Raw genomic sequence first — 14,544 nt, forward strand, 5'->3', positions numbered from 1 at the left:
GCCAACAAATAAATAAACACATAAACATGCTTAATTCAAAACCACCTTACTTAATTTTAACTTTTAACTACTAGATAAAAACAGGTAGAAAGTGTTCTAAGTGAATAAGGCCTATAGAGAGTTGTCCCCATGTCATTTACTTCATTTAGTTGCGTCCTTTCCTTCTGCAACACGAGACAACCTAAAATAGTTTCCTCTGATTTTAGACACACCCCAAGTGTGTCCAGGTATGAGCAGGTGAGTCAAAGGAAGAACAAGGACACAGTACCTTTAAAGGCACAGGTGGGCTACCTGCTGGGATTACTTCTTAGGCTGCTCGTAGCTGCACCGTGAACATGTCTTACTGGATTTTACTACTTTTTTTACTACTACGTTTTTCCCCCCAGCTTTTATTGTGAACTGCCAAACACCGGTGTGGACCAGATGTTAGAAACTGTCTTTGTGTACTTTCACACGGTTTCAGTCCAACAGGCAAACACCGCCGGCAGGATTTCAAGTCTGAATAGGACTGAACCATAAGCGCCATGTCTGTTGGAGTCACATTTACATTATCTATATATATATATAATGATAATACCTGGTGAAACTGTTCGGTTATTTAGAGTTTGTGACACACACGCATCTTATCTGTGAATTAAATGTGTAACAGAAAGATGTAGCGCCGGGTTTGACTGTTTCGTGTTTACGAAGTATAAACACGACGCCCCTCCCGAGACAATGGTTTCTCCCCACGGTTCGTTGGGCAGTGCACACTAGTTTGACTGACAGTCGTCGACCTGAGCTTCAACGGTTAACTAACTAGTTAAGTTACCGAGCAGGTGAGGGAACAACATTTACACCTCTTTTCTTTTTTACCTCTGTGGGGCAGATTGTATCGACTCATTTGGATAACTCTTGATTGATAACGACCACATTCGTTGTCACCTCTGAGATAAACTTTTTCAACTTAGCGAAACTCTGGCAGACCGAAAGGTGCCGCTGGGTCGTAACTAGTTAACGCTAACTAGTTGGTCTAAGTTAGTTAGCTGATGTGTGGGTTACTCCGGTCGATGACAAACAACGGTACGAGATCAGTTTGTTTCTAAACGAGCACAAAGTGTGTCAGATTGTCCTGTGTCATCTGGAGATGCGAGCTTGTTCAGCAGAAAGATAATGTGGATGAACTGTTTATAGAGCTAGTGTGGGATTTAGCAGGGCTCTTTCTTAGGACCACACAGTTTAGGAGGAGGACTGATGGATATCTGGCCACATCTGTGTGTTAGCACAGGACCTTTCCGTTTCTGTGATGTAACCAACAGCAAACCTATAATTTGGTGGCCTTGTTTCTAAAGGAAGGCAGGGAGAGCCACACAGTGCAATAACTGTGTAATTGTGTGTGTAGTTATGTACATGCCTGACTGTGTTAGGAACAACAGAGTTTTGTTTATTGCATCCACATTTTCTCTTTTGTCTGGCTCCATTGCTTTTGTTAGCCCTTTATTCTGTGGCTCCTGCTTGTCTTTGTGTTTACTGTCTATTTTCTGAGCTCTGCAGCGCTGACAATCGCAGGTCTTGTCTCTCTCCACTTTCTCTCCCCTTGCTTTACCAGGGCAGGCTGTGATGTCTAACGAAACATCAGGTCACTGAAATACATGGCCGTCTCTGCCCATGTTTACTGTAGCCTTGTTACTCCCTGCTCCCTCTTTGTTGGCTTTTGTCAGCACTCTGGGAACTGATTGCCTTGCAGTTGCTGAAATCTGTCAAGCTGAACAGATTACTCTGCTTCATTTTCATATCTACCAAGATATGCCTTCTGCTTTTTGTTGGATCCTCTAGGGAGTTCTCACTCATTTATGTGATGTTAGGAACTGTTTTAAATTTTGGACTAAGATGGCTTTCCTTTGTTATACTGCTCTTGTGTATGCCTCGAGCAGTTTTGTTCATACTTCTTATTTCTGTTTTTTGCAGGAGCAATTTTCACTAATGACCTTGTAACCCACATTGAATCGGTCTGTATTCTGTTATTCCCTACTTTCGTTTCCTAGTGTATTTTATTTGGCAGTCGTTCAGCTCGACTCTGACCCCCTGGCCTCCCGTCGAGCTATGTTGAGTGGTTGATCCACCCTCACAATATCCTTCTCTGTCTGTACAGTCTCAGACAACTGCTTTAATATTAGTAGTCATGTCAAAATAAGGCTCATAACAATATTTGAGTGGGCATTCCAGCTGTGCATTTTTTGTGTAAGCCCTTTGTGTTTCTCTGACCTGAGATAACTGCAGTCATTAAAAAGATATCAAGTAAAAAGAACTGGAAGAATTAGAAATGGACTTCTAAGGAAACTGTAATCTGATCCTGGAACATGCAGATAATGAGGAAAGTGTGTTGGAGGGAGAAGAAAAAAAAGGCAGATGTGTGCAGTAGATTGCTTGAAGAGGGCCTGAGAAAAGAGGGGTTAAGGTCCATGGTGGTAGAATGACATTATGCAGTCATCCAGTCATTGTGTTGGCTGCTATTCAGACCTTCACCCTTCTACATGAATGCTGCTGATATTGTATTAGCTCAGGACCAAACCCAGAAAGACCTCCACCCCTGAGCGAAAGTCTGGTCTCTGAACCTGAAATACACACACATTAATGCATATGTAATGCTTAAAATATGTGCTCATTGTATGTTGTTTATTCAGCCATTACATCCGCATGGCACTCAGAAATATCCAGCTTGTACCTGTGATGTGATGGATGTTTTGTCTTAAGTGTTTTTGTAATGGGTATGAGTGGATGTTGTTCACAAAGGATATAGGAGTCTCTTACTGGGTAAAAATTAGTTAGTTAAGCTATACCTCAGTTTAAGGGGATTTTTTTTCTTGCAATCCTTATTATTAATAAGCTGGTATATGTTTTTAGTCCTTGGAGTCTCATGACTACTGCTGTTTGGAGGCACTGTTTCTGTTGTGGGTGCACATAAACAGGAAGTGGATATCATGTTTGATGGAAACAATTTTTATAGTGAACTTCACAGACACATTCATACAAATTAAAACATAATTTATAGTTATGACATGTCCATATTTGAAGTTTGATTGAAGTTTAAGGGGATTTTTTGAGAGAATCTGCTATTTGACCACACAGAGATCCAGCAGTCCTTTCAAATAGGGCTGCTGGATCACAGTTTAATATAGTCATTTATTGATGAGTACCTCCTAACTGCTAGGCATATGGATGTATTTTCACATCCACTGTTTTTTATAGTCAGCTGTGATTTCTGTGAGCAGTATTTTTAGTTGTTGACAGTGTTTTATATAGCCACAGATTTGTGCTCTGCTTTATCAAGGTGAGGTTAAGTTAATCTGGTACAGAGGTTTTATTGGTCACTAATGAACACATGGACTCTATGACTAAATTTTTATGTGCAGTGCCACCACAGATTTTTGATCTGAAGTGAAGGCAGACAAACACAGCACACAGGAAACAGCATTCTTCCTTAAAATGTCTCACTGTAAATTCTGACAATGCATCATTTTGTGTCTGCTCATGAATATTCATTTTGCATGGTGACACTGCCCCATCTGACTCACCCCTGTCCACATCGCAAGCAGTACCACAATGGAGCTTTCATGAGTCTGGACAAAATGATGTAATCCCCCATGACATGTCCTCATCATGAGAGACACCTCACACTAATCACTGAAGGGTGCTGAATGTTGCTAGTGTGCAAAAATATAGCAGAGATATTGCAAAGCAGACTGGAAGCATGACAGTCAGACTGGAAGCATGACAGTCAGACTGGAAGCATGACAGTCAGTTGTCATTTATACACCTCCTGAAGTTAGTTTCCTCAAAATGCAGTTAAAATGTGCACAGGGCATGCAGTAACATGACTAGAGGATTAAAATTCAGAAAAATTGCTGCCTTTTTTTTTTCTTTCTCTCCCTTGATTCACAATCCACTCACCTACCCTGCCACTCTCTCCCTTCCCCTCCTCCCCCTCAGGTGAAGGAATAAACACCATGGTGGGAGTGGTGTGCAGGTCTGAACTGGTGAGGGTGTGACCTCAGGGGAGAAGAAGTATGGCTCGAAATGTTAACTTTGACCTGAACCACCCTCTCGTAGAAGCTGGACTGGAGTAAGTGTTATCCTCTCTTCCGCTTAATGTTCCTCGTATCTTGTTTTCTCAGTTTCCTGTGTAGTTCTCTGCTTAACATGAAGGCTTGAGGGTGGTAGGAGAACTCAGCAACAGAGTTAATTAGAAAACAGTTCTGGGACTCTGTCTGTCTGTGACTCGTCCTTCACTATGTTTGTAAAAGTACTAAGTCAAAGTTTTTCTTGCTTTAAGATAAAAATAGCCGCTCCAATTGTCTTTGCCATGCAGTACACATAAATAACACAGAAAGAGGATCACACAAGGCAGTCTTGATTTTGAACGCAGTGTAGCTTGTATCGCCCATGGACATCTTTTCTTATGTCCATGTTTTCCTCTGTCAGGAGCCCAGCAGACGAGGATGTTGTTCATAACTCATTCAGCGAGCTTATTGCAGAGCAGAGTCAGAATGGACTGTCTGATGCCTTCGAGCTTCAGGAGCTGCAGAACGAACTGGATGAGGAGGGTCGAGGTATGTTTGAAAGCACAACTATCTAACTAATCCAATATGATAGATCAAAACAGCTACAGTGAGGTCAGAAATTCATGTTTGATGTTTGTTTTTTTATCCCACAGACAATTTGGCATACCTGACCGGTCGTGGACTGAATGACAGGGAGTGGGAGGATGATGAAAGACAGACTGACCCCCTTGTGGGTGAGCGCTGGTCCTCGGACACCTTGAAGGTCCTGTCCTCCATGCCCAGTCGCACCATTGGTGGGTCCTGCAGAAGAGGATGATGCATACAAAACATAGAGTATTACTGTAGTTTATTTGATTTGTAAAGTATACGTCTGACAAAGCCTTTAGTCAGGAGTTTCTTTGTATGTTTAAGTGAGTAATTTACAAATGTTTTTGATATGTTTTGATATTTAGTCAAAATATATCATATTTATTGTCTGAGACAATAAAACCCAAACTGTATTACAGGATACAAAAACAGTGTTTCTATGTTCTATGCTTAGGACACGACCTAATGTTGTGGGAGAGCTTGTGTGAGAAAACCTATGTTTGGTTTGTTGAAATCTATTTAAAGCCCATTTATGGTTGCTGAGAACTGTACTTTATAAAAAATGTATGTGTTGGTCACATACAGTACATAAGGTTTGACTAGATGAATATTCTGCAGGGATTGCTTCTCTTGCTGAAAATGCTTTACCGCACAGTAAGTTAGCACAGGTTGCTTCAGTGGCACCTCAATGGGTAACCTGGTTGTACTAGCGTCATACTGCACATGTTGCGCAATAAACAACAAAGACAGGGTGTTCAGTTGAACAGAGTTTCATGAGGAAGCAGTGTATCTGTCACCTTCCTGTTAGTCTTTGCAGCAGGTCTGGTGCCTCAGTGTGTTGGGAAAGATGGCTTGCTGATGCCTGGGCCACATGATATACTTCATGATACTACATGATATTTGCTGGTTTAGCTTTCAGAAAAAAGTGTTAGATAATTGTTTATCTTACAGCATTTACTTCACTGCACCTTGCACTGATTTGTTACTGTGGACAATGAAAGTGTGTCCTTGTGCCAGAAAAAATAATTGATTCCATGTACTAGGTCACCTCTTTAGCATAAGGTTTTAGACCCTGACCCTGAACCACAGCATCATTGGTTTGACTCTGACTGCCTTTGTTTTCCTTCTCCCTCATTCTGATTTTATTGCTGATGTGGATAATTGTTTCATTCATCATTATGGAGAAAATGGAGATTGAGCTTACAGTGAAGTGACAGTGACTTGAAGCCATGTTTGAAGAACTCAGATAAACTTTGTCTTTAGGTGCAACAAGAAGTTAAAGAGTTTAGTGTTAACGCAGTGCCTAATAGTCTGTAAATGGTCCAGTTCATATTTCTAACAACTCGATCCCCTCTCTCAGGACGCAGCAGGGGAGCCATCATCTCTCAGTACTACAACAGGACCATGCAGCTTCGGAGACGCAGGCAGAGCAGACCCTCCATCCGAGACTTCTCTCACTCTGCCAGACCAAGCATACGAGGCTACGGCATGGAAGCAGACTGTATTGACGCAGAGGGTGCAGGGGGTGAGGGGGCACCTGCACTGACTTGAATATAATCTGTGTTTGACAGTTCTTAGTGTAACCTGACTTGTGTGTTACAGCGAGTAAAAGGGAACGTTTGGTCAACAATCTGCAGAACCTATCAGTGAGCGACAGAATCAGGATGCTCAGAGCAATGCCTCTCAGCTTGGCTGAGAAGAGTGAACTCAGGTACATGCAGAACTCATTGTCATTGCATCTACATAAATTCATTGTTTTATATGTATCACTCTGAATTTCCCTTGTTCTGTCTACAGGACTTCAACATTACAAAAGGAGAGGCGCACCCGTTCAGGCAGCCAGATCCCCTGTTGCAGTCAACTTAAATATTACATCATAATAGTAAGCGACCACTTACTTGTGTAATCTATCTATCCTATCTAGATACTGTACTATTTAGTATATTTCTAGAATGAATCAGCAAATTAATATGTGTTAAGTACAGTATTGGTACAGTCCTCTGTGAACAGTCCTCACCACATAGTTGAAAATCACAGCTGTATCTCAATGAGTGATAAACCTATTCAAAGTATGCTTCTGAACTTTAGACCTAGTAGTTGTTGCAACTATGACGTGAAAGAGTTTCTGAGGCATAAAGAAGATGCAGTGTAGTGTTTTTGCTTAATTTCAGATAGTGAGCATAGTAACACAGATGCTCGTGGCTTATTAAAGTGCCTTCTGGATCACTTTTGTGAGATCTGGATGAAATAATGGAACAGAACGATATAATTGGTGTAACTTACAGTAGACAGTGTAGTCCATATAGCCATCCTACATGTGAAACTGTAGTGACTGACAGTACTCAGCTTTGGCTCTTTGTACAACATTGGTCCAGTTGTACATGTAACAATGACATCATCTTTCTAGACATAAGACTTATGACACTGAGTGAATACTCTGAATCCTCTAAGTCATATGAAGTTCTCTCAAACAATTAATGGGACACACACCCACACAACAGCACAACAAATCCTTCTCTGAGGCTGTATATGGGTGTCTGTGGGTTTTTCCTCTAGAGATTAGTAGGCAGTGTAATGGCTCTGTTGCCCAAGTATTTATGACTCTGTGTGAGTCACATATCAAACCTGTAAACACATGCACAGTTTATTTGGAATTTTAAGTCATTTGAATAAAAGTAAAAAAAATAGTTTTGGTTTCACCATTTCTTTTTTTTTATTCAATTGTAGTATATAATGCAGTATAAAAATGAGTGACTGAGATCACAGTGATAATTCTTCCCTTTAATGCCGCACTCTGTCTTCCCAGGCTGTGAGACAGTGCTGGTATAGCTGGTTGTCCTTCCTGCACTCCCTCCAGCTGTGGCAAGTGGCACTCAAGAGAGTGAGCGGGCGTTTTGGTACTGGAGTGCTCTCATACTTCCTGTTCCTTAAGACCCTACTCTTCTTCAACCTGTTTCTGTTCCTGGTGACGGGTGCGTTCTTAGTACTGCCTCAGGCAGTGCATCCTCCAGTGCTGTCTGCTGACAGACAGTCCTTCTCTGGACTGGAGCTCCTCACTGGAGCGGTAGGCTCAGTTCTTCCTATAGATGTAATATCCAATGTTGTGTATAAATAATATACAGTAGAGAAATATTTAGTGGCTAGTTAACATTTAATTCCAATGAGTAATTACAGCTCGTGCCAAAGATACCATCGACCTAGATTGCACCAGTGATACGTAACCTGATCCTTACAGTGTCCCTGACCAAATAGCCCTAATTACATGCCTGGATACATGTATTTATGTTCCCTGTAGTCACTTGTGGGACATCAGGTGTTACAATAAGAGGTCTGCATTTTGAGGCCAGTGACTAGGTTGTAAGTCTCAGCCATGTGTTAGTATGTTAATGTATGTATGTTAATTAAAAAACATGGCTACATGCTTAGTGCTAATTGCAGACACATAGCTGGGTGAGTAAAGTTTACATGCTTTCATTAAATGTTATGTCACATGCAATCAAAGTAACGAACCTGCTCACACACATTTTTTTCTGCTGAAAATTTCTCTGTGCTCATAATACGTTTAAGACAAGAACATACAAATGTTCAACATGCAGCTTATGCTATTGTACATTTGTGTTCAGCAACTTAAACAATACTTGCATATTCAAAGAATTAATTTTTTTTTGTTTGCAGCGTAATAAATGTGATTTTAACAATTCTGAACCAGTGAATTCAAACATTGTTGAAAAACTGTACCTGATATAAATCACTGTTCAAAGTATGGATTTACGACTAAAATATGTTAGTAAGGTAACACGATGTAACACAATGATGTATTTTTTGATATGTTGTTATTATTGGGAATAATGCATTTGAAAAGGTAAAAGTGAATCTAAGCAAACATTTCTTCATCTCTTCTTGTCTCAGGGCTATTTCTCAGACACAGTAATGTACTATGGCTACTATTGTAACTACACACTGCATAGGAGCTGCAGGGATGATGATGGAGGGCAGAATATCTCTGTGTCCACTGGAACCACGTCTAGTTGTTTGTCATCACATCACTCCTACAACATGCCACTTGCATACTTCTTCATCATAGGAGCAGCCTTCTTCTTCACATGTATCATCCTTGTGTACAGGTACACTGGAGAAGTGACAAAAGCTGAAAATCCCTCTCTAAACACAAATATACCCATATAACAGGTTTTTCATTTAAAAATATCTGCATCAGACTTGCTGTCTCCCCAAAGCTTTTTGCATATTATGATGGAAATGTCCATATAATCTCCCAACAGCATGTCAAAGTCATTTGGTCAGAGCTTCCGAATTGACAAATCTCACAGTATCCTGGCCATGAAGGTCTTCTGCTCCTGGGACTTCAAGGTCATTAAGAAAACGTCTGTCAAACTCATGTCTGAGAAAATCTGCACTCAGCTCAAGGTAGATGCAAACACACACATGTGAAAAAAACACATCCTCCTCTCTTTATGTTCTTCTGACACAGACAGATGTGATGATCTAATGCATTCTTCTCCTTGTTTATCACTCTCTTTTATTTTCCTGCCTCTCCCTTACAATATTGTGAGGGAGAGGCAGGAAAACTTATCTGATCCTTTCTCTCCCTCACATCACTATCTCTCTCCTGTGTGTCCTCCCCCTCCAGGAGCTCTTGGCAGAAGTAAATCAAAAATATGTCAAGAACACTGTGTGTCAGCAGCTGTGGAGGCTGATGGTCCACGGCCTAGCGTGGGCGATCTGCATAGCAAGCACCTCTGCCTGTGTGTACGGCATTTACCACTTCTCTGATTTTATGCACCAGGTGAGGCGGATTGGTTTCAAAGTCTATATATATTTACCTGAGGTTTTTGTTGGTGGACAATAAAGCGTCAGGCTGCATTTGTTATGTTTTGTTATGTCAAGCCTTCATTTCTGTAAGACACTGACACCCTGGCAGTGTATGAGGCTTAAATTGTGAGAGAGTCATGGGAGGCTTGCAAGTGAGAGACACACTATGTGGCAAATGTATTAGGTAAGGTGAAAGAGAAGGCTGCATAAGAGTGTAAGTAAAAACAAAACAAGCCTAATTATTGTAGCTTTGTTGCCTGTCAGTGTTTGCAGCAGTGTCAGTGTTAGTAATGCAACTTGATAAGCATCCTTAAAACCCCATGTACATATTACTGCATCTACTCACAAACTTGAGTTTTCTCCAACGTATCTGCCTTTGTCTCTCACTTTGCTGCAGCAGCAGCAGGCTCTGACAAACAAGCACCCCATGTTGAAGGAGGCCAGTCTGCTGGCTCTGCCTGCACTGGTGTCGCTTATCAACCTGCTGCTGCCTGGCCTGTTCAACCTTGCAGCCTGGATGGAGGACTACGAGTCGCCTTCTGTGGGCACATATGTTGCTATTGGCAGGTATGAGCAGGGCAACTGAATTCAGCAAGCACTTCATGTTTCAGTATAAGAAATTGCGCAACTGTTTGCAACATGTTTGCTGTCTGTTTTCTAGGAACTTGATGTTGAAAGTGAGCGTGCTTTGTGTCCTCTGTTACCACTGGTTGGGTCGGGTGGCAGCTGACCCTAAAAGTATCAACCTAACGGTATTAATAATGTTACATCTTTTTTTACTTTTCATAATACCAGTGCACTTTTTTTTTTTTTCTCAGAGCTGTGTGGAGTAATATTCTTCTAATCTTGTTTATGTTGCTCAGCATGTTACATGTTCTTTGGCTGACTGTGCTCTGTTTTGACACTGTTGTCTTCAGTGCTGGGAAAATTTTGTTGGTCAGGAGCTTTATCGTTTCCTACTGATGGACTTCATCTTCATTCTACTGGACACTTTGTTTGGAGAATTTCTTTGGAGGTGGGTGGTTTATAAATCAGCCCTCTAATTATTCCCTGACCCTTCCACTGATTGTTTTTTTTGTTTTGTTTTTTTTTTTAAAGTGCTTGTTTAGTTTTTGTTTTACATTCTCACATTTCTTGACACTAGTAACACATGGGGCTGTGAAACTTACACTTTAAATTTGAGAAAGGTATTTTTCTTTGTCCATTTCCTTCTGTTCATTCATTGTGTTAAACTATCTATTTTCTCATGTTTCCTGCAGGTTTTTCTCTGAGAAGGTGCTGAAAAGGAGGAGGAAACCTGTATTTGATATTGCCAGAAATGTCCTTGAACTCATCTACGGACAAACACTGGCCTGGTATGAAACTTACTGTTAAAATGTCCACACAGTCATCCTGGGTAAGGTCAGATTGTTTCTGGGTAATGATGATAAACTTTGTGTTTCTCAGGTTGGGTGTCCTCTTCACTCCTCTCCTGCCAGCTGTACAGATTCTCAAACTCTTGTTGCTCTTCTACATAAAGAAGGTACCTGTATGGAAACATTTAAATTGCTACACACACAAAACTAAAGCAGAAACTGAAACTTCCTCAAGAAGACAACATTTTTTAAGGTTCTGTAGGTTCTGTTGCAAACTCATACGCTGCCTCCCAGCTTGTTGTGTTTGCATCTTTACAGTTTGTGTGTAGATTAAATGTCACTGTACAGTGTGGGTTGTATACACAATCAGTGCATCCTGGTTGGTTAACATATTGTCTTGTCTATTGTCCTGAACTGAAAGTCGAGTCTTAATTTTGGAAAAAATGGTTTGACAACAAAATCTTATGTTCTCAATGACTTTATAGTTATTTTGTTATTATTATTTTTTTCCCTCACAGAGCAGTGTAATGATGAACTGCCAGGCTCCCAGAAAGCCATACAGAGTCAGCCAGATGACCACCATCTTTATCACTCTGCTCTGCTTCCCCTCCTTCCTTGGTGCCTCCGTGTGTGTCACATACACCATGTGGAGGTACACACAGTTGTTTTGTCAGTTAGAACATTGCATTAAACTTATATTAACTTCCTGTGAACTTGCACTATTGTTAACTATGCTTCACCAGTAAGCCTGAAGTTGTGTTCACACCAACAGTAGCCCAAACTTTGTTGTTGCATTTGTTGTGTAGCCTCTGCCAAAATGCAGCACATGTAATCTGACAACTCGCTCCACTGACCAAACATCTAAATCTTTAGATTATTTTGAAATGTTAACACTGCATTGCTGCTGTTTATCTGGAAGTCATTGTTCCATTTGAATTTCACAATAACCTCAAGTAAAAACAAAATCCACCCTGAAATGTAATGGTTAGTGTTGTGGGGACCAAATTATTGCTCTGAAATATGAGGTAAAGTACTGTATGAGCAGATATTTAACCCTACAGAGTTATAAGTGCAAATTCTCAAAGCATTCTAGTGGAAATTGTATTGGCATTTGTGCTGTTGACATCCTGATTCTTTCTGTTGAGCCTTGGAAAGTAAAACCTCATTGAAGCATTTAACAGAACCAGCGATAAACAAAATATACACACGCTATAGTCTTTTTACTTACTATGGTCCTATGGTTCTTACTATGGTCCTTGCAAACATTTTCCTCATTATTTCCATGTAAGCAATTATACACAGTAAGTTCATACCATATGCATTACGACAGATAAAAGGTGGGCTGTGTTTGCTGTTCACTGTGCTCTCACACTTTTTTAGAATACTGGTTAAGCTGTTGACCTGAACTACTGTACAATAATTACAACTCACTGTATATAAGAGGTGTCCTCTTATATAATTTCATCTGGCACAGCCAATCAGAGTAGCCATTTTCCTGGCTATGACATAATCCATCTCAGTTGCAGCAGATCAGCTGAATGAGCAGTACTGCACATCTCTTCCATTTGCTTTTCTTTTTTGGCCTCATGCTACACAAATAGAAACATTCATGCATACAGCATCAACATTTTTTTTTTCCCCTCAGTATCACACCCTCCACATCATGTGGCCCGTTCCGTGGGCTCAAAACCATGTTCCAGGCAGGGAAGCGCTGGGTAGAACAACTGGAAAGAGATAATCCCAACCTGTCGGTGCTGGCCAGAGCTCATGCCTACCTGGTGGAAAACCCTCTGTTCCTGTTTGTGGGAGCAGGCATCTTTCTGTGAGTACATACAGACACACAGCATCAGCAGTACGATGCATTATTATTGAAATCAGTGTGTCAAGTGCTGGGTGCATTGATCTGATCCACTCTGTTTGTTCTGTTTTTCTTTGATCAGAATAGTCATTTACTTCCACAGTCAAGTGGTGGATGGTCAAAGAAAGATCATCAGTTTACTGCAGGAGCAGATAGAAAATGTAAGGCATTGCTTACATAATTTACAACTGCAATTTTCAAGCTATCTAATAAAACTGAACTAGAAAGTAATCATAAAACAGAAGTGAAAAACTTTTCTTCTTCTTTTCATCCTTCTGCTCAGGAGGGAGAGGATAAAAAGTTTCTGATCACCCGCCTCCAGCACATCCACGAGCAAAAACGAACCTCCAAACGAAGACTTAAAAGTCAGGTCAGTCTATAAAGTGGCTATAATTGGAATTCTTAATAACAATGAATCAAATGGCCACTTGAAGAGAATATGACAGTGTCAATACTAGTGATGAACCTACAGAAAATTACTTTTCAAATGCGCAGCTACCCTTGATTTTTAGGGGCTTTATTGTGAGTTTTGCCTCACTCTTTAGCTGTGGTTGACTGGTGTAGTGCTGAGAACCTGCTCAGCATCAGGCAGTAGACAGACCTGGCTTTGGGACTAGTCGGTGGACAGAACATTTAGCAGCTAAATAAACAGGTTTTACCCCAGGGACTTGTTAGAGGCCACAGACAGAGCTGAAATGAGTGAATTCATGCCATGGCCAGAAAGACATTTCCAAATGACTAACGTTGCTCTGTAACACTGATCAGCCTGCCCCAAACTGGTCTAGATAAATCCATCATTGCAGGTTAGATTCTGGTCTTTTACAACAGCTGTTTTTTTTTTTGTTGTTGTGTGTTTTTTTGTTTTTTTGTTTTGTTTTTGTTACATATTGCCTTCCTCTGACTTCATTGTCTTTTTCCTCCTGTAGGACTCCAACTATTAAGATGCCACGTCTCCTCAATTCTCTGAGCGCTGGTGTCTGGAAAAACATTACACTAGAAGGGATGTGACTGGAACAGGGATAGACAACTGTACATATTTTGTATTGCCAAAATCAAGACTTTTGATGTAGATTTTAAATTTGGTGAGGATTGTAATGTCTGGAGTATGTGTATATATAACAGATTTTAAACTGTCAGGTGAAACCAAACTGTGTATTATACAGTGGTGTATACAGATGAAATGGCTGAACTTTAGTAAGTTAAAGTGAAGCTTGTTAGGCCATAAACTGTGTATGACTATTGATAGCTAGGATGGCTGCTCAAGGGAATTTAGTAAACTCAGAATTACATTTAACTACCACTTATCCTGGTACATCCAGGTGGGGCTGGAGTCAATCCAAGCCAATCCAATACAGGGCTGACACAGAGACAAACAAACACTCACATTCACACCTGCAGGGTCACCACTTAGCCTCGGCCCAAAGTGTATGTGCCGGTTTGAACAGGATTCAACCCCAGCACCTTGCTGTGAAGTGACAGTACTAACTACTGCACCATTAGGTCTCTAAGTAAGAAGACAGTCTAACAGGGAAATCTTTAAACTGATCACATCAGTTTTCATCTCATACAAGCTCTTTTATACTGTGAACAATTAGTTTTTACTGTCTTTGGTGCAAAAACGTCTGTGTACCCTGCATGTTTTATTTTATAGTATGTATGTTGTAAACTTTGGATGGTGAGGGTATGGTAATAGTGGGCATGATGGTTTGTCTTTGCATTTTGTTTTGAGGTTTTTTTTCTTCTTCTTTTAGCTGCAACCAAATTGTCATACAGTTTTAATTAAATTATGTTTTTACCATATGAGCATGTATTTGTGTTTATTAGTAGTGATGTAACGTGTAGCTACGACACAAGAAAATATTTGTTACAACAG

At 40.5% G+C, this 14,544-nt stretch overlaps 1 protein-coding gene across 6 annotated transcripts; it reads left to right on the plus strand.

Annotated features, from left to right (window-relative positions):
- Nucleotides 1-732: 732 nt before the first annotated feature.
- Nucleotides 733-14,474, plus strand: tmc6b (transmembrane channel-like 6b). 6 transcript variants are annotated; one of them, XM_026302502.1, is made up of 21 exons: nucleotides 733-818; nucleotides 3,970-4,102; nucleotides 4,462-4,589; nucleotides 4,694-4,834; nucleotides 5,989-6,153; nucleotides 6,231-6,339; nucleotides 6,426-6,510; nucleotides 7,435-7,692; nucleotides 8,538-8,752; nucleotides 8,909-9,053; nucleotides 9,277-9,432; nucleotides 9,853-10,025; nucleotides 10,120-10,210; nucleotides 10,376-10,473; nucleotides 10,718-10,813; nucleotides 10,905-10,980; nucleotides 11,332-11,465; nucleotides 12,459-12,635; nucleotides 12,754-12,832; nucleotides 12,955-13,041; nucleotides 13,598-14,474. In XM_026302502.1, exons 2-21 carry the CDS (start codon nucleotides 4,047-4,049, stop codon nucleotides 13,610-13,612), a joined length of 2,484 nt encoding a protein of 827 aa, XP_026158287.1. In that variant the 5' UTR covers nucleotides 733-818; nucleotides 3,970-4,046; the 3' UTR covers nucleotides 13,613-14,474. The 6 variants fall into 6 exon arrangements, with proteins under 6 accessions (XP_026158287.1, XP_026158288.1, XP_026158289.1 ...); XM_026302503.1 differs by having other exon boundaries at nucleotides 9,856-10,025; XM_026302504.1 differs by having other exon boundaries at nucleotides 9,859-10,025.
- The last annotated feature ends 70 nt before the right edge of the window (nucleotides 14,475-14,544 follow it).

Source organism: Mastacembelus armatus, chromosome 1 (assembly GCF_900324485.2).
Source record: "Mastacembelus armatus chromosome 1, fMasArm1.2, whole genome shotgun sequence".
Lineage (NCBI taxonomy): Eukaryota > Metazoa > Chordata > Actinopteri > Synbranchiformes > Mastacembelidae > Mastacembelus > Mastacembelus armatus.